Source organism: Arabidopsis lyrata (genome assembly GCF_000004255.2).
Source record: "Arabidopsis lyrata subsp. lyrata unplaced genomic scaffold ARALYscaffold_1, whole genome shotgun sequence".
In the NCBI taxonomy this organism is placed as follows: Eukaryota; Viridiplantae; Streptophyta; class Magnoliopsida; order Brassicales; family Brassicaceae; genus Arabidopsis; species Arabidopsis lyrata.
The window spans coordinates 10948395-10972989 of NW_003302555.1; the positions used below are offsets into that span (position 1 = coordinate 10948395).

Consider the following 24595-nt stretch of genomic DNA (forward strand, 5'->3'; position numbering starts at 1 on the left):
TTGTTTATTTAACTTTGTACATACGTTTGTTAAACATGTCAATGTATATAATATAACCCCCACATCAACTTTATTTTAAAATTGCTCCAAAGTTCAAAAGTGGACACATCACATGTCCATGTCAATAAACAAACTCGAGTTCAAGGAAAAACCTCCAAAGTGCAAACCAAAATATCATAAGATCCAAGTTTTGGGGGGGGGAGGGGGGGGGGAATAGCCAAGCCAACGAATAAATATAAGAGAGCTTTGTACGGCTCACGAGACCATTTGTATAAGTAAGAGTTTTGTTATATACATCCCGCAAGCCAAACCGCCATCAGGAAAACTTCCATATCAACACCTAGCTGAAGCAGCCCTGCTGCATTCATATTTCCTTTATCACACCTCTATTATATCAACATATCAAACTCACAAGACAGACAGTGAAGCAAAGTGATCAAACCTTGATAACAATGGCCTCGACTTCACATTGACCTTACTCAAACTGATTTGTTTCACTGTGGTTGTCACCTGTGTGCCATTGCTTTCAAACAGCTCGTCAGTCAAGTTTTTCAGACCCTGAAACAGATTGGAGGAAATATTGTTATCAGCAAGAAAATAAGTTTACTTTTTGATTCATTGGAAATAAGACGTTATTATATACAAGCTGACCAGACTTCTCAAATAAGAAAAGACACCTTGGTTTCAACATCTGCAAGCAAATTACGAGCCCTCTGGTTTACAGGAAGCTGAAGCTGTTCCTGTAAGATGAAGTTAATTACTTTGTGAGATTAACAATCGTACAATATATTTGCACTCCAAAGTTAGAAATTAAAGAACTAGGGAGTAGAATACTTTTAAGTTTTAACACCAAAAATAGACATAATTATACCAAAAATAGACACAATTATGCAGAGAAAAAGGGAGATCAATTCGTTTGAAGTTCTCCTCTATCTGCATTACCATTTCAGGCAGTTTTGTGCTCTTGCCTCCAAAATAGTTATACAAGTGTAGCATGAAAACATTTGTGACATCCTGCACCAGAAACAGAATAGAATCAGTACTGAGTTACCAATTTTTGGTGATTCTCAGGGTAATGATGCTTGCTAATAAGATATACTAATAGGGTAACATAAAAGATTAATGTACCTGCTTGTATTCTAGCGTGTCCAACTTCCCATCCTGCAAAACAATGTTATATGCCAAAATATTTAGGAGAGATACTAAAAGGAGTGAAATGCCCTAGAGGAGAATTCTGATTTCTTATCTAATCTTAAAGACTGAATGATTCACAGCTGCAATCTCTTTACAAATAAAACTAAGACTCACCAGTCCAGTAATCAAATTATGTAATGATTCCAAATCCATCTCAAGTGAGTTGATATTCTCACGAGCAGCAATGACCTGTGTAGCAAAACCACATCACGTTGGTCAAAAACTGTTCAACACAGTACACATGCATAACAAATTAACAATGAAAGCTAATCGTTCTAATCATAGGAACTAAAGAAAAGGTAAAACATCATCATAATTCATACCTGGCTATTGATTTCCTTGGAGAGATCAATCTGCTTTTCTACCTTATCATCCACATTCTGAATCCTTTGTGTTAGATGCCTTTTCGCAGCCTGACAATCAAACGAAATTAAGATCCAATATTAACCCTGCAGCTTAATATATCACCAGAAACACCATACATAAAGCAAAAAAAAAAAAAAACTCACCGCAAGGGTCTCAGAAACTTGCTCCAGATTCTTTGTCAAGTTAGCCACAGCAGCAGCCATGTTGGCTTTTGTCACATACATAAGGTCAGTGAATGAGAGTCCCTAATCAGTGAACAATCACAACCAGTTTTTAGTTCCCTTACAACATTGAAACCTCCTTTGACCGAAACAGTGTGAACAAACAACAGAAATCACCATGAAAAAAATATTGAAAACTTAATCTCACCTTCCACCACATATAACTATATCCGAGAGCTCCCAATGCCGCAGCAGGAACAGCAAGAGCTTGTAGGTTTGCTGACAACAACAACAACAACAAAAAAAAAAAGAGAGTCTGATGAACACACACACAGAGAAAACAACACTTAGCAAAACTATTTGAGTAGAATTACAATTCCCTAATCTTCACATACCACCAGAAACCCCATTCATGACCGTTATGTGCTGCTGCGAAGCTAGCTGTCGAACCTCCATAGCCAACCGGCGAACCTTTAAATCATTCCCAAATAGAATAAAAATCAATACCATTTCTCACCAATATACCTAAATCCAATTGAGTAAGTACCTGGGCAGCTATAGCATCAGAAACATCAGAATCTCCTTCAGATCCTTCTCCAGATTTCTCCATTCCCTTCACCAGACCCTATCGAAAGCACAAATCATTAGTCAAAAAAAAAATTCAAGGAGACAAACAGAAAAAATCAATTAGTACCTGCAATTCACCCAACAAATCTGACAATTTGCCGTTCTTCATCATGATCGTACCGGTATAACCTTGAATCCAACAAATCGGAAAACGTATCAGGAGGATTTGCAGATCCCAATTAGCAGTAAGTAAATGAGCTAGTTAGATTGAGCAGTGAAGTACCTGCTCCGGCTAAGAGAAAGATCCTGGATAAGCCAACTCCGGCATGCATCGCCATAGCTCCGACTGATTTTTACACCGCCGCCGACGACTTGTCGAGCTTTTGTCTCAAAAATCGAATTTAATTTAGGTATTAAGAAGAGGAACTGATTCTTTTTTTTGTTTTTTAAACGTGCTGGTGCTATTTACTTAGAAACGATGTCGTATCAAACTCAATTTCAGCCGCCTCAACTCGCGGCGAGATAAGCCACATCGCCGGTGGTTGCCTTGAACATTACGTAAAAATCTGGAATCTTTAACGTAGCCACTCGACACGTGGCAATTTTGTGTTATAATTCTTTTTATTACTATAGACATAATAATGTTGATATTTTTGTTAACTATTTATTTTAGTAATCAGAATTTAATAAAGTTTATCTCTTTTTGTAATGAAATAGATGTCGCAAATTTTTTTCTGTTAAGAAACAAAGTTAAAAGCAATGGTTTGGAATGTGTCACACAAAAAATGGATCAAAAAGACCTGAAAAAGTCTGATCTCAGATAATTTCTATGATTAAAACATAAACAAAAATGGTTTAAGTGTGGTTATGGGAGCTTAAGAGCGAGCCCATCTATCCATTTTATTGCTCGTAATCCTTCTTTTCTTGTTAGCCTTGTTTTTTGCAGCTAACTTGAGTTTCCTCTTTGCGTTTCTCTCGGGGTTTATCACCGCCATTAGCTTCTCTTCTCGTTTCCTCTTCTCCCTTTTCGCTTCCATACTCTTTTTGATTTCGCTGTAAACTTGCACAAACATTTGGCTGCCTAAGCTCTTGTCTCTTATACTGTCTCTTACCTCTTCCGCTAGCTGTTTCAACTCATCTGTGATGACTTTTCCGGTATATCCTTGGCAAACTTTGTACAACGGGAGCAGAATTCTGAAGGCGTATAGGCCACACTCTTCTTGATTCAATTGTGAGGCAAATGCTTTGTAGACGTTGAACACAAGTCTCATCTGAAGAGAGTCCATATCAAGAGCAATCTTCCCCATTCTCTTGAGCAAACTTCCAATCAATACATTTCTCACATCGTTTTCAATACGTTTTCCTGAGGTAATAGCCAGAATATTAGACATTCCTTTCCCTGAATCAAGCTCTTTAAAGGCATTGAGGAAGACCACTTGCTCATCATTGTCAAGACTGGACCAGAACTCATGATCAGAAGATTGTCCAATCATAGAATGAAGACCAGAGACTGCAAAAACAATATTTTCTGTAATGTCACCATAGTTTTCGTTTCCTGTGCTGCGTTGATCCTCTAATTGGACGCAAAGAGAAACAGCTACCATGAACAGGCTACTTGGCTTCCCGAGAAGAGAATCAGCTACTAGTTTCTTAGATTCTCCTCTTTCACTCCCAGCTAATGCTTTGAAATAGTAATTCAGGAGCCGGCAAGATATAGTACGCAACCATTCATGTTGGTGCAACAACAACTTAAACACCATTTTCCAAATATCCTGAAAAATAAATGAGACATAATAAGAATACAATTATGTTCGTTCTATCAAAGGAGAGAAGGCAACATGATTAGACATCAAATTGTCAACAAGAAAATAAATATAAATATGTATCAGAGCTTCAAGATGCAATGATTAACAAGCTACTTCTCAGACGTCAACTACAACAACAACCTACAGTCATAACATCATACAGCTGAGAGCATTACCTCAAAATCTTTTCCAAAAGTTAAATCAGGAAACTGCTGGAGCATCTTCTCTATCATAACCAGTGAACGATAAGCTTCCTTCCAGAAAGGAATACTGCCTTCCTGAACCGTATCTTGCAACTGTTCAGTAGACTCCAAAATTATTTTAGCCTCGTGCAATACATTGCAGATATGCTTCCGAAATATTTCCTTCATGGCTTTAATGGATGATCCCGATGCCTTCATGGCTTCAATGAATAACCCCAGTACCTGCACGGCATCCAACAAATGAGTAAGAGTAATCAACTGTCCCAAGAAACCAAGCTTCATGACAATGTTGCAAGCCATAAATTCTATAAGACTCATGTGAAGTTATAAGTTCCTACTCCCAACTGATCTGATATCTAACCATTGTCAATAAGAACATGAAGAGCATTTACCTGTGCTGCTATAGCCGGTGAGTTCTCCGGCTTATACCAAACTAGACAGTACTCAAGGCTGGAATAAACTTGATCTTTACTGATGCGACCTAAAAGAAGTTTAATCACATCACCAATCTTGGGTAGCACTTCTTTAGCATCATCAGTTGCCAAACAACAAACAAGCTGAAGAAAGAAGTTTTGAGACTGCTGGTCAAGAAACGACGTCTTGCCGGGAGAAGCTTTTGGGAGTTTCTTGATAAGCGCTTGAAGCATGTCAAGAACAGCTTCTCTTCCATTTGAATGTACATAGCTGGGGGAGGAAAAAATCAGTTATTATTTGAAAAGCCAAGCCAGATTTCAAAAAGCATATATACATACGTACCTCAGATGTTTCAGCAAAATGTTAACATGTCTTTGTAGGCATTTCTCAGAAAGTGTATGATGTACCAAAATTTCCAAATGTAATTCTGCACAATTCTTGCGGGTATGGTCTGAGTGAGTCTTTATCATCAACTTTAATACCTGACCTGCTATATCATGTATGTTTGGGACTGCAAGCTTCCCTACCACAATGGCCTTGATAAATGACAGAGAAGTATCAAATAAATCCGATTCTAGATCAACAAACATGGGAAGTTGAAGCAACATTTTCAACTCCCAGGATGATAAAGTGAAATTTCCTGATGTGATAAGAACTGTTAACAGCTTAAGGCATGACTCCACAAGAGGACTACTGGAACTCATTGCAGACTGAACAATAATATTTAGCATTGTTGTCTTCACTTTATCTGCTTCAGATTTGAAGGAAGGTAGTTGTAACCTTGACAATTGAGTGAAACATCTAACAGATAAAGATACAACATCTTCATACTTAGAGCTCAAGCACCCAACAAGTATTTTGACAAAAGGATCCAACATCGACAACAACACTTCTTCAGTCTTATTATTGTTAAGATTCATTTTCTTCAGTCTGTTGTGCAATAAGTCCAGAGCAAAGACGGTTATGAGATGTGGACATGACTTAGCACCAGCAGTATTTTGCAGATCTCTTGATTTCCTTTTCTTTTTGGATGGTGGGGAAGACACTTGATCCCCAAGACCAATCTTGTTGTTAATACCATCATAAATAAAACAAAAAAGATCTTCTTGATCAACAGTTGGATTGCCTTCAATACCAGCTGCAATATACCTTAACATCTCCTCCAGTTTTGATTTTAACTTTGGAGTCAGAGGCCTCTGCAGCTGAGCTGTGACCGGAGAAAGTAACTCTAACACATGACTTTTCCTGAACGTTACATTTTCAGCAATCAATTTCAGAGTCTCAGGTGACTTGCGTTTTACAGTTTCTTTCTTCTTCTTGAATGCGGTTTTTAACTCCTCTTTCTGGTCATCAACATCTTCAAGGATATCGGCTTTTACCACAGCAAGGAGATCTCCCAAACAATGATCCAACTTCCCACCCGTAGAATTGGACACGCATTTTGATAAGATAAAATTGACAGTGAATCCTAGAACATGCACCTCATATCCTCGTGTTAACCTAGCACGTAAAATTTTTACAACAAATTGCAGGTACTCTAGCCCAAGTTCCTCCACACAAGCAGCAAGAGCCTTTCTGGATTTATCACGTGTGCTCTCCAACCCATTCGTCAAATAACTGCAAATTTTAGGAACTATAGAGTCTAGCTGTGGGTCCATTATTTCTTTAGGGAGAAGCTTTAGAACCTTCACCGCAGCCACGTAGCTGTCAACATTAACACTATCATCGTCAGAATCCATCTGCTTCTGTATCTTCGGGAAAACGTTTTTCTCAATGCGAGTCCTAATCTCCATAGCCTCCTGCGTGTAACCATCTTTTGAAAAGTGAAAGTTATTTAAAATCAAGCTGATAAGCTGCAGCAGAAGTTTTTTCTTATCGGTATGCTTGTTCATCTCATGGAAACACCGATTCAATAGAGCATAGTACGACGTCCAACTCATATGAGCAGATATAGATGCAAGGGCTTCTTTGCATGCATCTTGGACATTTTTCCCTTTTTCATCTTTTCCATCAAGCAACATGTTGAAAAAGACTGAGACCAAAACTTTTCTCACTACTCCCTGCAATCGCAACAGCAATTTGGACATAAGTCTATGAAAGCACAAAAATTGTATTTAAAAATCTAAGAAACTCAAAGAGATCATCACCTCAGGCAGACTGCTATCTTTGATCACCTTTGTGAAACGTTTAATTGCATTTGCTCTACGATGTGCCTACAAGACATTCAAACGAGATATATCATCGTAACGTTTCTATTATCTTTCACAAGTTGTATGCTGCTTCCTCTTCTAAAGGTAAAGTAAGGTCTAACAAAAAAAAATCAGAAGTGGCAATGGTTTCTGTGTGGTTATAAAATATCGACTCTGATTCTCATCACAACACAGAATAAAAACTGTGGACTCAAGGAGTTAGATGATAAAATGACTTACCTGAATGCTGAAAATGTTTTTAAAGAAATCCACTTCGTCGTCTTCTGAGCATAAAGGTCTGAATGCAGAAAGATTTCCGGCATCTGGAAGTGTAGCCACCATTTTGTGTATCAAAAGAATCCCCCCCTGCAGCAGAATAATTCGTTTCTGAGGATATTTAGTTCAAAGAAGAGAGCTATGAGTTTTAATCTTACAATTAGAACAAAAATTCAATATTCCTGGTCAAAAGACTAAGCTATAAAGTAGAAGCATAAATTTTGTTAGTTAGCAGAAACCTGGGTTACAACTAGCGTCCAATAGGATTTTCATTTTCACTTTTCCAATACATATACTTTATTCCAGACTTAGAAGGGTTACTGTACCTTTCCACAAGAAATTCCTCTGTTTATCGCATCTCCAATGTGTTTCAGTATAAACTTATTCATAATCCACAATATGCGATCTCCTGTCCATCTTGCATCAGATTTTACAACCTCTTGGCAAAGTATTGAGGCTGAAAATTCAATGAATAAACACAAGAGATTACGTGCGCTATCCTTTAACGTAAGCTCTTCTGATGATATGTTGTATATACTCTGTGAGAGTATGATCATCACGTGCTGCTCCGAGGATTTATTAAAGAAATCTACATCAATCTTTCCATAAGCATCAATTATCTTTTCATAGTCAAGATCATCAACTTCCATGGGTGACCTGGAATTCATATCGCGGACGCATTTGGCCTGTAGGATGCCGCAACCAATTACAATCACAAAAAAGAGTGAGAAGGAACTGACTCAGTTTCAAGAGATGTGAATACTTACCACAAGATCCAGAGAAAGGTCGAATTTTGCAAGAGATTCAAGAAGATCACAAATGCATAATCTAACATTACTTTCAGCATCAACAAGAAGAGGAGACACTATCTTAATAATTCTGCTGGTACTCTCAGTCCCAAGCGATGATGTGGTACTCTCAGTCCCAAGCAATGAATGAATGGCTTGCAAAGCCTCACGATGAATATCTGCAACAACAATAAGACAGTCACACACAAGAGACGTGATATTATATAAGAAATACCAAACAAAGCAATGAGTAATACCAGAATCTTTCACACTGTCATCCAAAAAAGACAGCAAGACATCCAAATACTTCATAACAGAAGAACCATCTCGGATGTGCTTAGACAATAGTTTAAGAATCTTAATCTCTCTTTTTCCATGATACTTGATTGATTTCCTGATCATAATCAACACTTTTTCTTAGAAAAAAAAAATGAAACAAGACGAACATAACCAAAAGTCTGTCACTTTACAAAAATCCTTACCTTTTCAAAATATCCCCAAGGAAAAGAGAATGCAAGCTGTTAATCAGTGCCTCGATATATGGATCTAAGAATCCTTTGATCATATGGTCATCCTCATCCAACTCATTGTCAAGACTGAGTAGATTCTCTATGAACTTCAAGGTAGAAGACTTTATATCTTTTGAAGCTGTGGTGACTGTTAGAATTGAAAAAATCTCTGGAATAAGAAACTCTTCCCGGCATAAGAAGGTCACGAGATTGCGACTTTTACTCATTGACAAGAAGCATTTGAACAATGAGCTTGGTTTTTGACTACTAGAACCCTCCTGCTTAAAACTCTTAATTAAGGGGTTCACTGCTGAAAAGAAGAGGTCCCAGAACTCAGAGCCAAAATCAAAATCCTTATACTTATCAAGAACAAGAGCAAAAATCTTCAGACATAAGGATCTAAACTCTTTAAACTGCTTCAAAGAAGTGCCAGCCTACAAAAAAAAAAGGGGAAAAAAATGCCAGATAATATGAGGATTCTCGATAAAGGAAAGAGCGAAAAAATAATGTTTTGTTTGCATGGATGATGGATATAGCCTACACAGAAACTATAGGGAAAGAGAGCAAACAACACCAACAACCATTTTACCTGGTCGTGATTTGTTGAAACAGTCTCTTTATCAATGTTCACTTCTTCATCGAGATTTGGAGCGTAGTTTGCCAATAACCGAACAACACATCCCATCAAGAAGTCTAGAAATGGTTGGACATGGGACACATTAAATTCTTCCAGGATATGTTCGATGACATGAAGAAACCCATATTTCTTCTCCCTGGATAACGTTGATATAGTTTTACCAGTGAAATATTTCAGGAAATTCGACCTTTGGAAACAATCCAGAGAACTTTTCACGGAGCTCCCAAAAAAGTCCATCATTTCCTCTGATATGATTTTCAAAGACTTAATCAACAATGCAAAGAACAGGGAAAGTTCATTAACATCCAGCTGAGATATAAAGCAAAGAACCGCTTTTCGGTGACGGATACTTCTTTTATGCTGACAAGAAAAAGAAAGAGAAAATTGTTAGGACCAAAGTGAAAAAATGAACTGGCACAGTGAAGTAAACTAAAAAGAAGTACGTATATGCACACCTTATGCGAAGCCGAATTCTTTAATTTCCTAACTTTTGGCATAAGAATGCGAATTACAAGAGAAAAAAAATGAGATCTGTGAGCTTCTTCAATTTCTTTGGAAAAGTTCCAGGTCGTGAGCTCTTCCCTCAATTCATTTTCTTTGATCAAATTCTCCAAATGCTTGTGGTATGGGAGTAAGTAGTCATTCCACAACATAAGACACTCTAGGACATTCATTTGTATTTCAGCATCATCATCGTCCAGGAACCTGGAACACAAATCACATGCAGAGAGAGGTCAATGAAACTATTTGATTCGGTACCAGTTACTCCAAAAGTGATCAAATCACTAGTTTGGCGCCAACCTATTCTGGAGAACGTCGTTAACAAACTGACTAAAACGAGACGACCTTGGATTCTTCATCAACTTCAGCAACGTCAACCATTGTACAAGTAACTTCTTCCACTCCTTTCCTTTACAAGCTCCGCCATTAAATAATCCGACCCTGCAACATAGAGAGAAAAAGAAAAATTCGATGACAACAGCTGAATTAAATTGTACTTTTAAGAATAAAAGATAGAGACACATGACTACCTCATGGGATGTTCGCTGTTGTATCCCAAAAATTCCAATAACAAAGGGAGAATGTCAGAAGCCCGAGACTGAGCAACAGTGGGAACATTTTGTAAGGTCTGGAGCAACAAAGATACCACTTCTGCAGTAGGTGTGCTATCAGATGGCGGAGATAGAAATGAATTAAAACGGTCCATCCGATCTGTAGATTGAAAAGAATAAGAGCATATATGCATCATAATTGTAAGGAAGAGAATACAGTACGATGAGAGAAAAATATAGAGATGCAAAAGATTGGCAAATAGATTTTTATTGAAATGGCTAAAAACATACCAGTATACTTCTCTGAAGTGCTGTAATTTTCATTCTCACTATGATTGTGGAGGGTTTGGAATGTTAGTTGGCACTGGCGGAAATAGCGAACAAAACCAGTCCACACCGCGGCCGTGTGCTTCTCCAAGAGAATCGCAAGGCACTCAAATGCTGGCTTCGGTAATTTAGAAAAGCGATTATGAAATAGTCCTATCATTCCATTGAATACAAGCTGCACATATGCCTCATGTATCCTGCCAGCAGAGAGATCCCGGATTTTTTTTATCAAATTGACCAACTTCACGTCAGTTGATACTGTGAGAGGGGACTCTTCGACTTTATGCAATAACTGAAGAACCTGATAATTTGAATTATTTATTTAATATATTAGTTATGACATAATAGAGTGTAGAGGTAATTATTATATAGTTGCTACAGCTATTTAAAAATGCTGTGAAAGAAAAAAAGTTTTAGAGTACAGATCAAAGGATAGGATAGGTACTCACATTTTCTTTTGGAAGAGACTTTAGAGTCTCTTCAGATTTCATTTTCTTCTTAGGAGGATGCTCTTCAAAAGAAGAAAAGGTTTCAAAATGGCACAAAATCCTTAGAGTCAAAAGACGGATCTCTTTGTTTGAGTGACGCAGATTTTCAGAAAATATGTCAAAAGCATCTTCCGCCTTATTTGCTTGAAGTTCTGGATATGCCTTAGAGCTATCATCATTAGCTAATAGAGGCCTGCAATTTCAAATGGATCAGCATCACAGAGTCTGTCATCTAACATGGATAAATAACAGACTAACCACCAAAACATGCAATCTCACCTGTGCACAAAATCCAAATAGTCGGCCACAGGAGATAGAACTTCTGCACATGACTTGTGATATTTAGCAAGACTCAAAGCTTCCTCTAGATCATTGTGGTTGATTCCTTCAGGAGAACAGAGTTTGTGACATGACCTCAAAGAAGTACCAAGTAAGCTTTGCCACATCAACTCTGGACCACTAAAAGTGTTTACTGAAATAGAATGTAGCAAAAAGTTATGATAATTTCACGAAATAGGATCACACAATCAAGAACAACGCAATTTCTACTGTACAACATTCCAATGAAGGAAATTTCAAAGCAAAGACACTGACAATTAATTAGGATCTGTGTAGTGGAAGCATAAAACTAAGATAAAGTAACATGCAAAAAAGTGTAAATCATGTAATTAAGCAAGACTTACCAACTGAGACTGCCAGATGCTGTCTGAGCGTATTCTTAAGGCAAATCAGTAATGATGAATCCACTTTAAAGTAGGGATAACAGTTGACAACTCCCCGAACGGTAGCTAACTCGGCCTCATCAATTTGAGCTAATCCAGTATTCTCTAAACTCTTTTGAATCTTCTTAATATTCTCTTCCAAGAACTCATGGATTCTCTTGTATCTGCTCTCAAACGTTTCAACAATGATGTTCACCGTGTCGTGACTTGTTTGTTGTATATTACACAATGATAGTAACTGAGGAATAACATCCTCAGGCGACCCCCAAATCATATTGTTGATTGCACTGCAATATAAATTTAGTCTCTAAGACATGAAAAATAGGTAGATTCAAGAAGAAGGTAATGAGAAAGAACTATGACATGAGACTTGCCTTAATATATTATTTGTAAAGGCTTTCACTACTAATTGATCCTTCTTTAGCAACTCCCCCAGAAAATTCAGGAAACTGAAAATAACATCATCAGTGTTGAGAAAAAAATGTAGAATGAACATTGTAAATTACAAACCATATATAAATACCTTGAATTCTTCAAGAAAAAAATAGGAGCCCATTTTAAAGCAATGGATTCCATTTCACGGACAGAAATGGGTTTGTCGATGGTGCATAATATCAGCCGCAAAACTTCATCGAGGACAGCAGATAAGTTATCCCCTTCTACAACGATCTCAGAGGAAGCCATAAAAGTTGACACAATTTGGCTCACGATTTCAATCAAAGATGGGTAATCTGTTACACAATGACAGTAACTTAAATTGGCAATACAATCATAAGAGAGCGATTTGAGGAGGGGAAGAGAGAGGGAAAAGATATTCAACAATATAATAACTTACCATGAACCTTGAGACCTTTCTTAATCCTAACAGCTGAAGTAATCACAGTCAACAGTCGGGTTAAATGAACTGATTGTTTGTTCAAGATTGACTTGTTTACTTCCTGATACAAGCAATTCCAGATAACACTTAATTCTTCTACTTTATAATCCTTGCATATTCTCTCCAAAGTTGAACTCACAACTTCCACTGTACTACCAGAACCTGCAACAAAATACGAGATCAGAAGAAAACAAGAATATAAACCATGTAACGCAGCTTCAGGATAAAAATTCACTATTCTAGTTAGTTGATTAACAACCATTAAGAATTAAAATAAAATTTTCACTCCAGCAAAATATAAAAACAGTTAACAAAGATTCTCACTGCCCCACTATAATTTAGCATCATTATTCGGAAGAAAGAAGTGCATTGGCTTTAAAAATATCCACCAAACAGTAGTCTTTTAAATTTAAAATTCTAACATCTTTTAGAAATAGGACTTGCCTTGAGGAAAATTATCACAAAAAGATAACGTAGAATCTTTCAGCAAGAACCTCAAAACCCTGCCAGCTTTTGAATGGAGTTTCGCATCAGTATTTCTCATAACATAATATAGTAAAGTAACTCCTCCAGTTCTTTTCGGTGGATCTGCAACTTCAGAAAGGATCCTCTTGATCCCTGAAACGTTCAGGAGAGAAGAATCAACTGGATTGTCCCTAACATAGACATGACAAAAAGAAATGACAAGCAATTCATCACCTTTTTCAAGTTGCTTATCCGGTGCAGTCCTCAACAAAAATGACATCGAGGGTGACATCAACTCGATGATATAGTCTTTGGGGTAATACCTCAGCTCCAATGTAACCCTTCATCAGAGAAAAATTAACAAGATGAAGAAAACCCAATAATATTAGTGTCTTAGTCCTTGTTCCTTAACAGAATAAAACTACAATATAAACCATAGCAGAAATGTATATGACCCAATAAGTAAAAGAAAAATTATGTGAAATCTTAAAACTGGCCACAAGAATCAATCAACACATTATTGAGCTAAGTCAAGCTGATAGTAACAGATAACATTTTCGCTCTATCCAGAATATCTAAAAGAAACCAAGATAATACAAGAAACTTCTCTACCACAAACCGAATATTTGAGCAGTATCAATTCAAATACTTAAAAAAGAGAGCAAAATGGCATAAACTCTAACAGGTTTCGCTAATGACTTAGTTATAAACTTTTGTTCAGATTTACCGCAAGAAAATATATATTCTTGATTAGATTGGAATTTTATACGTACTTCAGAATACTTTTGATGTCGCATATGAGATACTTCTGCAGGTCTCTCATTATGTAAGACCATGATTCAAATATCTTCAAAGAAAAAGACCAAAAATTCAGCAAAAATAATATATAAGTTACGTTGTCCAGAGTGTAAAATATGTTATAGAAACAGCAACAACCTGCTCAATAATCTCTGGATCTTCCTGACCACCATTTTTCAGAAGAGACAGTAAGGAGTTAGCAAGGCGTGAAAGGAAGCTAGACACATAAACAAAGGAAATTGGTTAGAACATACACAAGAATTAACTGAACAAAGAAACTGCAAGTGAAGCTCGATTACTTGACCCTAAAATGAAAGTCAAAACAATCTGTACTAGTGACTCTTCTAGCTATATGATCAGTTTATGCAAATGCAAGAGAAGGAAGTGGGAAAACTTGTCTGCAACAATTTGTGAGCTATGCATAGCGGCCAGAAACTAAATCAGCTACATGACTACATCCACTAAGCTATACAAAGATATCATCACATTACTCTGTTTTCAGAGTATGCTACATACAATGGTTGGAATATTCTAACATTAGAAGAGTGCGGCAGAATCGACTATGACTAAGAGTTCGAATCCTAATTGTGTTACTGTGCAGCTGAAAAGAAAAAAAGAGTTAGAAAAATACTCACGGAATAAAGTCCTCCAAGAGATCTCTCGATAAAGCTGCAATCAAACTGCAAGGAAAAAATATACATTTATACTTCTATACAGAAGAAGATAACAAAAGTGCACTCTCAGACATAGAATAAGTGAAGAAACTTAGTGACCAAGCTCTTAGATCTTAAAAAGTTTACTACACAGCCTGAAAGTGGGAACTCTGTGGCATACAGATAAGCATGAGACAAATTATGTCCTTAAGGAAAAAGAAATAGAACCATGACACTAATCAACTGTCAGTCTGTCGGATGGTTCCGCGATTCAAGAATGAATGGGAAATTGCAAACCTGAGAAAGGCATCCAGAGAAAATCTTGCTTTCATATGTAATCCAGAGACAAGTTTTGAGAAGATAAATTCCTTTTGCAAGAGAATCAACTCCAGATTCTGAACAAACGGCAACATCTCTTCATAAAACAAAATAAAGTCTGCTGCTGTATTTAGTTCCTGCATTTAACCAACCAAATGACTCAAAATTAATCTCTATTGAAAAAAGAAATGCAGAAAACTCCCACTAAAGATAATGCTTCTCTGACCCTTAAAGCTTATAGAACCAAGTAAAGAGAAAACAGAGTATTTTCATGGAAGTGGGAAATTAGCCAGTTCGCAATCTCTTTGTACCTTAAGTTGCCATTCATTTTTCATGAGTCAACCATATAACTTATAGCAGATAACGAATCAAAGTTAAAACTAAAGACCATAAGTGATTATCTTAAGAATCTTAACTTAAAACCAGCATAGTAGTAAGTAGGATACAACAGTACAAGACCAGAAGAACACAAAAATTGAAACTTTAGAAAAAGAAAACTCTTAAGGCAACAAAATCAAACATACCCTCCATTCTACGAGGCAATCCTTAAAAAATGTGGAACCTTTTGAAGGCTCAGACTTCACCGTATCCAAACTCCTAAATACATTGACTTCAATATTATTGATTCTCTCTTTCAAGCTCTTAAACTGCATCCAGAAGTCAAAGAAACCATATTTAGAAAACATAAACTAAGCCAAAAGAGATAAACCCAAAACACTTGTCAGATAGAGAACACGCACCTTATGTCTGTTCCTTCCCATGATTTGGGTTTCGACGATTTCGACAGCGAGGTCTCCGTTTTTCCTAAAACACCAATATCGAAAAATGTAAAATTTCAATTCCAAAACTTGACAATTTAGATCCAGAGTACACAATTTGCTTGATTTTAGGCTAAGACGCTGCTGCACAAACCTTTTGGAAAAGACAAAAAAAAATCCAAACTTGGAAACGAAATCAACACAGAGAGATGCGAAATCGAAATGGGTTTGAAGAATCTCGCTTGTTTGAGATGATTCTGCGAGAGTCGAGAGAGATGTGAGAGACAGTGCCGCGCAGAGAAGGAGAAGAGTATATATATATAGGTAAGGTAGGTGTTGGGTTTTAGCGAGATTTTACTTATTAACAAATGTTTTAAAATTCATTACCAAATTAGGTCAATCAGACCGGTAGATAACCGGTTGAATCCGGTTCGGTTACACTAATTTCTCTTAACTCAAAGAGACTACGGCATTTTTGTTCATTCAAATCGTGGATCAAAATTGGACAAGTAACTCAATGGACTTTTTGATTTCCGCGATTAGTATAACCGAACCGGATCCTGACACAATGGACTTGTTTTTTTTTAGGGTTTTTGATTTCTTAATTTAAAAGCAGAATCAACTAACCATACTTAAACCAGTTTTACTATTTCTAACCAAACCAAAACCAAAATAATTTTAGTAATGGTAACCGAGTAAATTTTAATGGGTTACTGAAACTAATCAACCCGAATCACATAACGGTTTGGTTTGATATTTTCGGATTAGTTTATTTTGTCCTCTCCTACATTACATCTATGATATATCTATCTATCATCAAAATGTTGAGTTAAACCACACTGACACCATAAGAAATACAAAATTCATGAAAACATTTGGAATTGTAACTAAAAAGAACTTAATAAATATGTAAGGAATAATATAAAACCGATACAATGCAATAGTGGTCAGTTCAACGCCAAAATGGCACCAAGAGTCCCCCCAAACACTTCAGTGTTATATACAAACCAATGTGGCTTTGAGTATTTAACAATGAAGCGTTAAAGGGAACTCATGGGGACATTTGGCTTTCTTCTTGTAGCTCTGTCATGATATAAACAACACTAACACGGCATGCCTATTTATATATTTTTGCTAGGAGTCTCTAATTCTTCCTTCTTTTTCAATGAGAATTTTCATACTGGGACCAATAAATCATATATTCGAATCATACAATCAAAGAACGTGTGGGAATTTGAATGTTGAATCGAGTCGAAATTTTGGGCCTCGTTCTAATTAGATATTTGACCGAATATTTATCTTGTGTCCCTAAGTTTGCTTGAAATGTTTTGAAACGACAGAAGTATTCTCTGCATGGACTCTTTCCTCCGAAATGTCTTTTCTCCTTCATTTTTTAATTGCCACTCATGACTCACCACATCAATGCTCTTACCATACATTCCCCATTCAATCATGTCCACAATCACAACAGTGAATTACATATATATAAGCCATGTAACATAATTACATAAGCTCCATTGAAAGATGATCACGCCATTCTTTTTAATCTTCCATGCAATGCGGTTAAACAATTATAGAGTGTGGGATTGTTAAAACTTAAAAGAAACGTATAGTTGGAAAAATAAAATAATAAAGACTTTTTTGTGTGTAGTACTCACTTTTAGCAAGTAGTAATAAATTTTGGAGGATTACTGTAGTGATGGATGAATGTAAATCATACTAAGAAAAACAAAAAAAAAAGTTTTGAGGAAGATTATATTTACTAATTTAATTTTCATAATTTTACTTACTTGTTTTTGTTTTTATTAACTTAAATTTCTGTGAATTATAAGTAATAAAATAATAATAAACATAAATAGATATTTGTAAATTGAGTGTTGTTTTCATTAGATCTTAATGTAAAATGTTTTTGTTTAGCTTAGGTTCCCAACCTAGGAGGAGAGAAAACTCTTTAATTATACTCCTTCCGTTTCGTTTTAGTTGTCGTTTAAGATTTTTTCACACAAATTAAGAAAAGCATTAAATTTTCTGTTTTACCCTTTATTAATATATTTTATAAAAAATTTCATTGGCCAAAACATTAAAACAGTAGAAATAAAACTGGAATTTTCACCAAATATTTGCATTGAAAACCTAAAACGACAACTATTATGAAACAAAATTTAAATCCTAAAACGACAACTAAATTGAAACGGATGGAGTATTAGATGATTTCACATTTATTGATAATAAAAGAGGCATTATATCATATTGGTCTGATTTTTTTTTGTGTTTTTGTTTTTGTTTACATATATGATATATGTGAAAATATTATATACTTTATGCCTAAAAGTAAGCAAAATTTGATATTTTCCTTTGTAAATATCATTGAAAATTGTAGATGCAAATGCAAAATATAAATATATATATATATATATATATGTCTTTTGACAAAGAAAAATCCGTTTTAAACATGAGATAAGAATCATTCGGAAAAAAAAATTAATTTTCTTTTCAGTTTTAACTATTAGTCACATATTAAATTTTAGTTTTTTGATTAAAAAAATAGTCTTAAAATTTTGTGTTTTCCTTCGATAATTGAAAGCAAAAGAATTATATTAAGAATCATATATATAACGCTAGTCATTATCAGGGAACCTTTTAGAAAAAAGTTTTGAGAAATAAATCTGTTAACCTGTACAAATTACAATAATATGGAATTTATGTTCCTACGTCATGCATATATATAATTCAGTTAATCGATTCCGACATCATCTATTTGACTTTTTATCTATTCAGTGCAATTCATTTGTACATACATATCATACGATGCGCCACATATGTGGCTTACTTAGTTTTCTTTGTTTGTTAGCTAGTTACTTTATAAAGAACAATCGATCTTTAATAAATAAACAAAAAATTTCTTTAATCAGCGCACGAACAAAATATCAATATGCATGTTAGAAAATTCTTGGATTTTTTTGTAGAGAATTGATATCAACATCACTAAGCTTTTCTCTATAATGTAATAGAATTTAGTGAGGACAATCAAGAACCGGTATGGGCACTAGAAAAAGAATCTCCTTTCTATCTTGTGAAAAGCCGTTAGTACTTTTCTTCAGAATTCGTATTCTCTTTTACTCTTTCCTTTAACCCCAATTTCCGTCTATATTCAAACTCCAAAGTGCTCTCCTTGGTGACCATTATCTTTGATCGCTCTCTGTATCTCTATCTCAAATGATATGGGGATTATCCTCTATGCCTTTAACTATATACAGAAACTAAATCGACCTTCTTTTTTTTTGTCAATTCTAAATCGACCTTTTATATATGTCAACCTCTTGTATTCATATTTCCACGTGTGCAAAAAATAAAAGTTACAACAATTTGTCAGAAAAACACCTTCAGCTGAATAATAATAGAATAGTACGTATATTATATGTATATATATGACCAAAACTTGTAGTTAAGTGGTTTAGATTAGTGTCTTCATTGTATCACATATTACATCTTCTTAATTACGTTTCTCATATGCCATGAGCCTATGACATATGCTGCTATGCAGATCCTTAGATATTTTACTAATTTTCTTCTCTCCTTTTGGATACTCCGGAGTCTAAAAAATGTGTATGCATGGTGACCTTTTTTGTTACATCTTCTAGTTAATTATGGGCAATTGGCATCGTCTGTCTTCTAGTAAAATTTCGATTTCAAAACTTTACAATTATATCCACACTAAATGACCAACTTACTTCATGTTAAGATGTTGCAGCTAGTAGGAGATCAACAAAAACCTTTGGAAAGAAATAAAATATATATAAACATACACTTCAAGATATATGCGAGCTAGTGTACTTGCTTGTATTTTAACAATGTAACGTAGAGCAATATATTAATTTATTTATTTTTGCTAAAATGTAGAGCAATATAATTGAATGGTAAAAAGATAAAACATATTAAAAAAAAAAACACAATATGGTAAAACCACACAATCTGAAAGAGACTTAAACGTACTCATGAACAAAAGAAGAATACTAAGAGCTTACTAATTTAAAAGAAACCATGCATAATTCTGCTGCAAATAATCGTAACTACGCCAGAATGACACCAAAAGTCCCCCCAAACACTTCAGTGTTATATACAAATCGATCAAACATTTATGGAAATAAATGTAGTTTGAATATTAACAATGAAGCGTTAAAGGGAACTCATGAAGACATTTGACTTTCTTCTTGTAGCTCTGTCATGTTATAAACAACACTAACACTGCACGCCTATTTATATATATCATTGCAAAGGGTCTCCAATTCTTCCTTCTTTTCCAATGAGAATTTTCATAATGGGACCAATAATCACATATTCGAATCATAATCAAAGAACGTGTGGGAATTTGAAAGTTGAATCGAGTCGAAATTTTGGGCCTCGTTCTTAGTTAGATATTGGACCGAATATTTATCTTGTGTCCTTCGATGTGTTTGAAATATTTTGAAACGACAGAAAATTCTTTACATGGGCTCTTCCTCTGATATGTCTTTTTTTAATTGCCACTAATCATATTCCCAACTACGTATTCTCCGATGAAAGATGATCAGACCATTTAATATAATCTACCATGCAAAGGTAAGCAATATATATAGGATGCGGGATTGTTAGAATTTTACTTTGAAAAAAATATGGTACGTACAATCTTGTATAGATTAAAGAAAGTGGTATTGTAACGTATATATAGACTTGATTGTATGCTTAGAGTATCTCCATTCTCGCATAGTCGCATACCCAAAAAGAGTATCTCAAGATAAACATATTAGTAATATTTTATTGTAATTTAATTTTATAATTAAATTTTTTTCTCTATTTAAGATTTAACAATTAGAACATACACTTGTGCACATGGGTATTTTGGTTTCAAACGAGAACCGTTCCTTCACTCCCGCTCTTATTATTATTTTTTTTTTAATGAGATATTCTCCCACAAACCACCAATGGAGATGCTCTTACACGTATTTGAAATATTGTGTGTTTATGTTAAAAAAAAATCTAAAAGCTAAAAAATGTATATTAAGCATCTAATAAAAAAAAAGATGCAAATGTGAAATGCATATGAATATGCAAATGCGAAATGCATATGAATTGAATTTGTTGTAAGATTATTATTTTCTTAAGAGAAATTTGATATATCAAAATTACAAATTTTATTTGCGTTGCTTTATCAAAAAAAAAAACAATAAACAATAAAAATTGCGTTTACAATTGTGTAAAATACTTTTTTCTTTCTAATGTATTATCATTATTTATTTGACTTTCAACTTTCCATGCAATATGTATTTCGTACAACATTTCATACGATGCGCCACATATTTGGGAAGCTAGTTTTCGTTTTCCATCATTTAATTTCTTTAATCAGAGCGGGACAAAATGTCAAATATATTATCAAAACTCATGGATTTTTTTGTAATGAAAAGATATCAACATCAATAAGCTTTTCTCCATAGTTAGAAATTAAAAATACTAAAAGATTGAAGAGCAGGAGAATGTTGTGAAAAAGAACCGTTATGGGGTACTAAAAGCATATAAATTGTAAAACAGAATCTCTACGTGTTTGCATCCTTTCTATCATGTGAAAAGCCATATGGACTTTCATCAAAATTCGTATTCTTTTTTACTCTTTCCTTTAACCCAAATTTGCGTCTATATTCAAAATGCTTTCCTTGGTCATCATCTATGCATGATCTCTCTCTTTCTCTCTCTATCTCTCTCTAATAGACAGTAATGGGTCCGGGAGAATTTAAAGTCGACTTGGAAAATTTATCATTTTCTTAGTTTATATCTTTGAATGGGTCCGGGAGAATTTAAAGTCGTACACAGATAATTTAAAGTTTCACAAACAATCAAGTCAAACAACACAAAGAGGAGATAATCATGCTTTTGAATTACAAATTAGAAAATGAAAACTAAGCTAGGTGTGATTTGTTTAAGAGATCAATCATAAAACGACAATCAAATATCAATAAATCTGAAAATTAAAGAGATGAAATACTAGAATTACCTTATTTAGAGTTGTACTCAGATTTCTGAAACTTGGTGATCCTCTCTGTTGCTCTTTAAAAACGCTATATCAAAATAATTTTGAGGTGAATATATATATGGACGAGTAACTGACGCTTGAGATACCTAAGAATTATGATACCACTCCCGCTTAAGGTTAGAAATTTGCGGGAATCTAAATGAATATTTTAGGTTTTCACACACATATATATATATTTATTAAGTGTTACATGAACGGTGCTGGGAGAATTCTTAGCCACGATCAGAAAATTATATATTCAATTTAATCAAAAATAAAATCAGTTGTAGATTCACCAACCCAACATCAAATATATCAAAGATAGGTCATGAATTACATAAAAGAAGATAATTACATATATATTTTCTTCGTAGTTTGTTCAGATCTGTGATTATAAATATTTAGTATAAGTGAGAGAGAGAGAGAGTAACTCATCTGCCAGCAATAAGACCACCATTATCGGCAGTTGCTTAATGTTTTCTTAAGGAAATCTTAGCTATTAAATGATTATAATTAAATCTCAAACAAGCTTTAATGCTAAGATCGTTTCTTAGGTAAGACACAAGAAAATAGTTAAGAACCATACACGTCTCTGTGTTTCAGAGCAAATTTAATTTTTTTTCTCCCTTCTCTCTCTCTTCTATTTCTCTCTTCTCTCTCTGTTTCTTTCGCGATTTCAAAGATGAAATGGAAACTGAAGTCGATTTCAAGCAAATCGGAGGAACAACCGACGTTATTTACCTCCAGCGATCGTTCCTGCTATAGATTATCATCCCCACCGACGCTGGTTGTCGAGGGCGTCAATAGCTCACCAAATCGGTGAATCGTGGCTTACGAAATCGGGGATAAATTCAACAGATCTTCGAGTTTCGATTCGAAATCGGTGACAATCGGTTTGTAAAGGTAGGAATGTCTCTCTAATTGTGTGAATTGATGTGATTTTCTGTTTTAAAATTAGGGTTCCTCGGATTTGGGAAATTAGGGTTCGTCGAATTGGGGAAAAAGGGTAATTCGCTACAAGGTCACTGATTATATCTTTGTCTGTGGTTAAGCATTTGATTAAATTGGAGATAATTTCTCCCTAAACCTTTTCGTGTGTTCTCTGGAATTTGCAGCATGCGGTAGTGGTTGTTGATGAGAAGCTCTACATTGTTGGTGGAAGCCGTAATGGCCGATACTTATCTGATGTCCAGGTAAATTCTGTGTTTTCTTCTTTGGGTCTGTATCTTCCTTTTGTTTTCATGAATCTGTGGTAATTTGAAAAACTCAACTCATCAGGTGTTTGATCTTAGAAGTTTGACTTGGTCGAGTTTGAAACTGAAAACTGAATCATCAAGTACTGAGAACATTCAAGAGGATGATGGTAGCAGTTTACGGGAAGCTTTTCCTGCTATTTCAGACCACCGCATGGTAAGTCCTTTACATGAAGAAGAATTTTGTAATCAATACTTAAAAAATGTTTAAACTTGAAGCATTTTGGCAGATTAAGTGGGGAAACAAGCTTCTTTTGATTGGGGGACACTCCAAGAAGTCATCAGATAACATGTCAGGTTAGCCATATCCAGCTTTGCTTCTGATTGGATGCTCTTTCAAATTCTTATTTGTTTGTTTAATTCTTTTCTTACAGTGCGGTTCATTGATTTGGAAACACATTTATGTGGAGTCATTGATGTGTCTGGGAATGTTCTGGTAAGAAAACTGTTATCTAAGTTATTGCTCGCTCCATATGTAGCTGTTTTGGATAGTTAGTTATATACCTTATATGTTTTCTAGGCTTCACGTGGTGGACATTCCATTACACTGGTTGGATCCCGAGTGCTTGTTTTTGGTGGGGAAGATAAGAACATGAGACTTTGTTCACGGACATGACAAGTATTCATTGTAACCACATGTTTCACTTTGCTTTGTACCACAAGTAACTTTGCTTCTTAACCATGTATATGTTTTGTGTAGTCCACTATAAATATGACCATGTAATATCGCTTTGTAATATCAATAAGTTTTAGACTCTTTTCTTCTTACAAACTTCAAACAAAAAAAACACCAACGCCTCTATTTCTTTTCTACTCTAAAAAGTAAAAACAGTTACTTGCAACAAAAATCTCCAAGGCTTCTTTTTCTTTCCTAGAACTAAAATCTCCAATTTCTTATCTACGCCAAGGCTTCTATTTTTACACAAAAAAAAATCCAAAACAATTCTACATTGTAAATGGCATCATCTTCTCATTATAAATTGTATCTCATGTTTTAATTTTTTTAATTTGCAACAATTATTAAATTTTCTATAATTATAAATTTTATTTTTATATTAATATTTTTTTCTTCTAAGAACTACATGTTAAGAACCTACCATTAATCACACAAAAATGTTAACCCAAAAATACCATCTCTTAACTATCACTTTTACAAATATATTACTTAAATATTTCTAAGATTTATTTCTAAGATACTACCAATAATCATGCTCTAAGAGACTTCTCTTTGCTCTTCATGAAATTTCCAAAGCACAAATCAAAATCATCCATAGATAGTTAATCAAATCGAAGACGGCTTCTTGCTCTATCGAAGGCATCGTGATAAAAGCGGCGGAGCTTGGAATCATCGGAAATCACCGTACTCTCAATCCAACAATGGATTACAAACAAAGGAAACAAAGAAAATTGATTTGCATCTACTTTAATATTCTTTTGGAAACAAAACTGAAGCAAAATCGAAGAAGAGCAGATGTGTAATGGCCAACGGCGAAAGAGAAGATGAACATATATGGGCTTTACTTAGATGGGCTTTGCAAGAGTCATTTTGTATTTTTGTTAATTTGAGTCTACTCTATTCACATGGGTAGAACATTATTCTTATTTAGTTAATGTTTTATTATATTATATTAACATGACCAAACAATAATAATTAAGTCACATACATGCATCTGTTTTATAATTGAGGTTAAATTAGTATTACTTGTTATTGATGCAAATTTTTTTTTATTAA

At 34.8% G+C, this 24595-nt stretch overlaps 3 protein-coding genes across 4 annotated transcripts; 1 reads left to right on the top strand and 2 right to left on the bottom strand.

Annotated features, from left to right (window-relative positions):
• Positions 1-44: 44 nt before the first annotated feature.
• On the bottom strand, positions 45-2752 carry LOC9326685. Of its 2 annotated transcripts, none has more exons than XM_002893318.2 (13): positions 2572-2752; positions 2416-2477; positions 2269-2346; positions 2117-2192; positions 1930-2000; positions 1704-1805; positions 1518-1607; positions 1309-1383; positions 1129-1161; positions 943-1014; positions 678-740; positions 443-558; positions 45-355 (listed from the first exon to the last, which is right to left on the bottom strand). In XM_002893318.2, the coding sequence occupies exons 1-13, from the start codon at positions 2624-2626 to the stop codon at positions 334-336; spliced, it is 915 nt and encodes a 304-aa protein (XP_002893364.1). In that variant the 5' UTR covers positions 2627-2752; the 3' UTR covers positions 45-333. The 2 variants fall into 2 exon arrangements, with proteins under 2 accessions (XP_002893364.1, XP_020867576.1); XM_021011917.1 differs by having other exon boundaries at positions 49-358; positions 2572-2717.
• A 324-nt stretch (positions 2753-3076) lies between these two features.
• Positions 3077-16263, bottom strand: LOC9329426 (small subunit processome component 20 homolog). Its single transcript, XM_021011916.1, has 30 exons — positions 15722-16263; positions 15550-15613; positions 15334-15456; positions 14789-14946; positions 14474-14518; positions 13977-14055; positions 13814-13887; positions 13275-13381; positions 13020-13193; positions 12534-12737; positions 12222-12429; positions 12073-12147; positions 11660-11985; positions 11256-11448; positions 10938-11169; positions 10453-10789; positions 10141-10321; positions 9911-10051; positions 9565-9814; positions 9062-9469; positions 8446-8906; positions 8221-8357; positions 7943-8142; positions 7502-7861; positions 7140-7265; positions 6858-6923; positions 5053-6770; positions 4689-4980; positions 4270-4518; positions 3077-4060 (listed from the first exon to the last, which is right to left on the bottom strand). Exons 2-30 carry the CDS (start codon positions 15568-15570, stop codon positions 3164-3166), a joined length of 7842 nt encoding a protein of 2613 aa, XP_020867575.1. The 5' UTR covers positions 15571-15613; positions 15722-16263; the 3' UTR covers positions 3077-3163.
• Positions 16264-21726: 5463 nt separating this feature from the next.
• On the top strand, positions 21727-23479 carry LOC9329427 (acyl-CoA-binding domain-containing protein 4). Its single transcript, XM_021014595.1, has 6 exons — positions 21727-21747; positions 22726-22803; positions 22889-23020; positions 23094-23160; positions 23238-23299; positions 23384-23479. Exons 1-6 carry the CDS (start codon positions 21727-21729, stop codon positions 23477-23479), a joined length of 456 nt encoding a protein of 151 aa, XP_020870254.1.
• The last annotated feature ends 1116 nt before the right edge of the window (positions 23480-24595 follow it).

Coding starts and splice junctions, on each gene's coding strand:
- LOC9326685 (XM_021011917.1), bottom strand. CDS start 2,626: ATGGCGATGCATGCCGGAGTTGGCTTATCCAGGATCTTTCTCTTAGCC. Junction 1,806..1,929: donor ATAGTTATATGTGGTGGAAG/GTGAGATTAAGT, acceptor TTCACTGATTAG/GGACTCTCATTCACTGACCT. Junction 1,015..1,128: donor ACACGCTAGAATACAAGCAG/GTACATTAATCT, acceptor TTTCTGGTGCAG/GATGTCACAAATGTTTTCAT.
- LOC9329427 (XM_021014595.1), top strand. CDS start 21,727: ATGATACCACTCCCGCTTAAG. Junction 23,161..23,237: donor GTCATCAGATAACATGTCAG/GTTAGCCATATC, acceptor CTTTTCTTACAG/TGCGGTTCATTGATTTGGAA. Junction 23,300..23,383: donor ATGTGTCTGGGAATGTTCTG/GTAAGAAAACTG, acceptor TATGTTTTCTAG/GCTTCACGTGGTGGACATTC.
- LOC9329426 (XM_021011916.1), bottom strand. CDS start 15,570: ATGGGAAGGAACAGACATAAG. Junction 14,056..14,473: donor CTCTTGGAGGACTTTATTCC/GTGAGTATTTTT, acceptor TTATGTGTCTAG/CTTCCTTTCACGCCTTGCTA. Junction 4,519..4,688: donor CACCGGCTATAGCAGCACAG/GTAAATGCTCTT, acceptor GATGCCGTGCAG/GTACTGGGGTTATTCATTGA.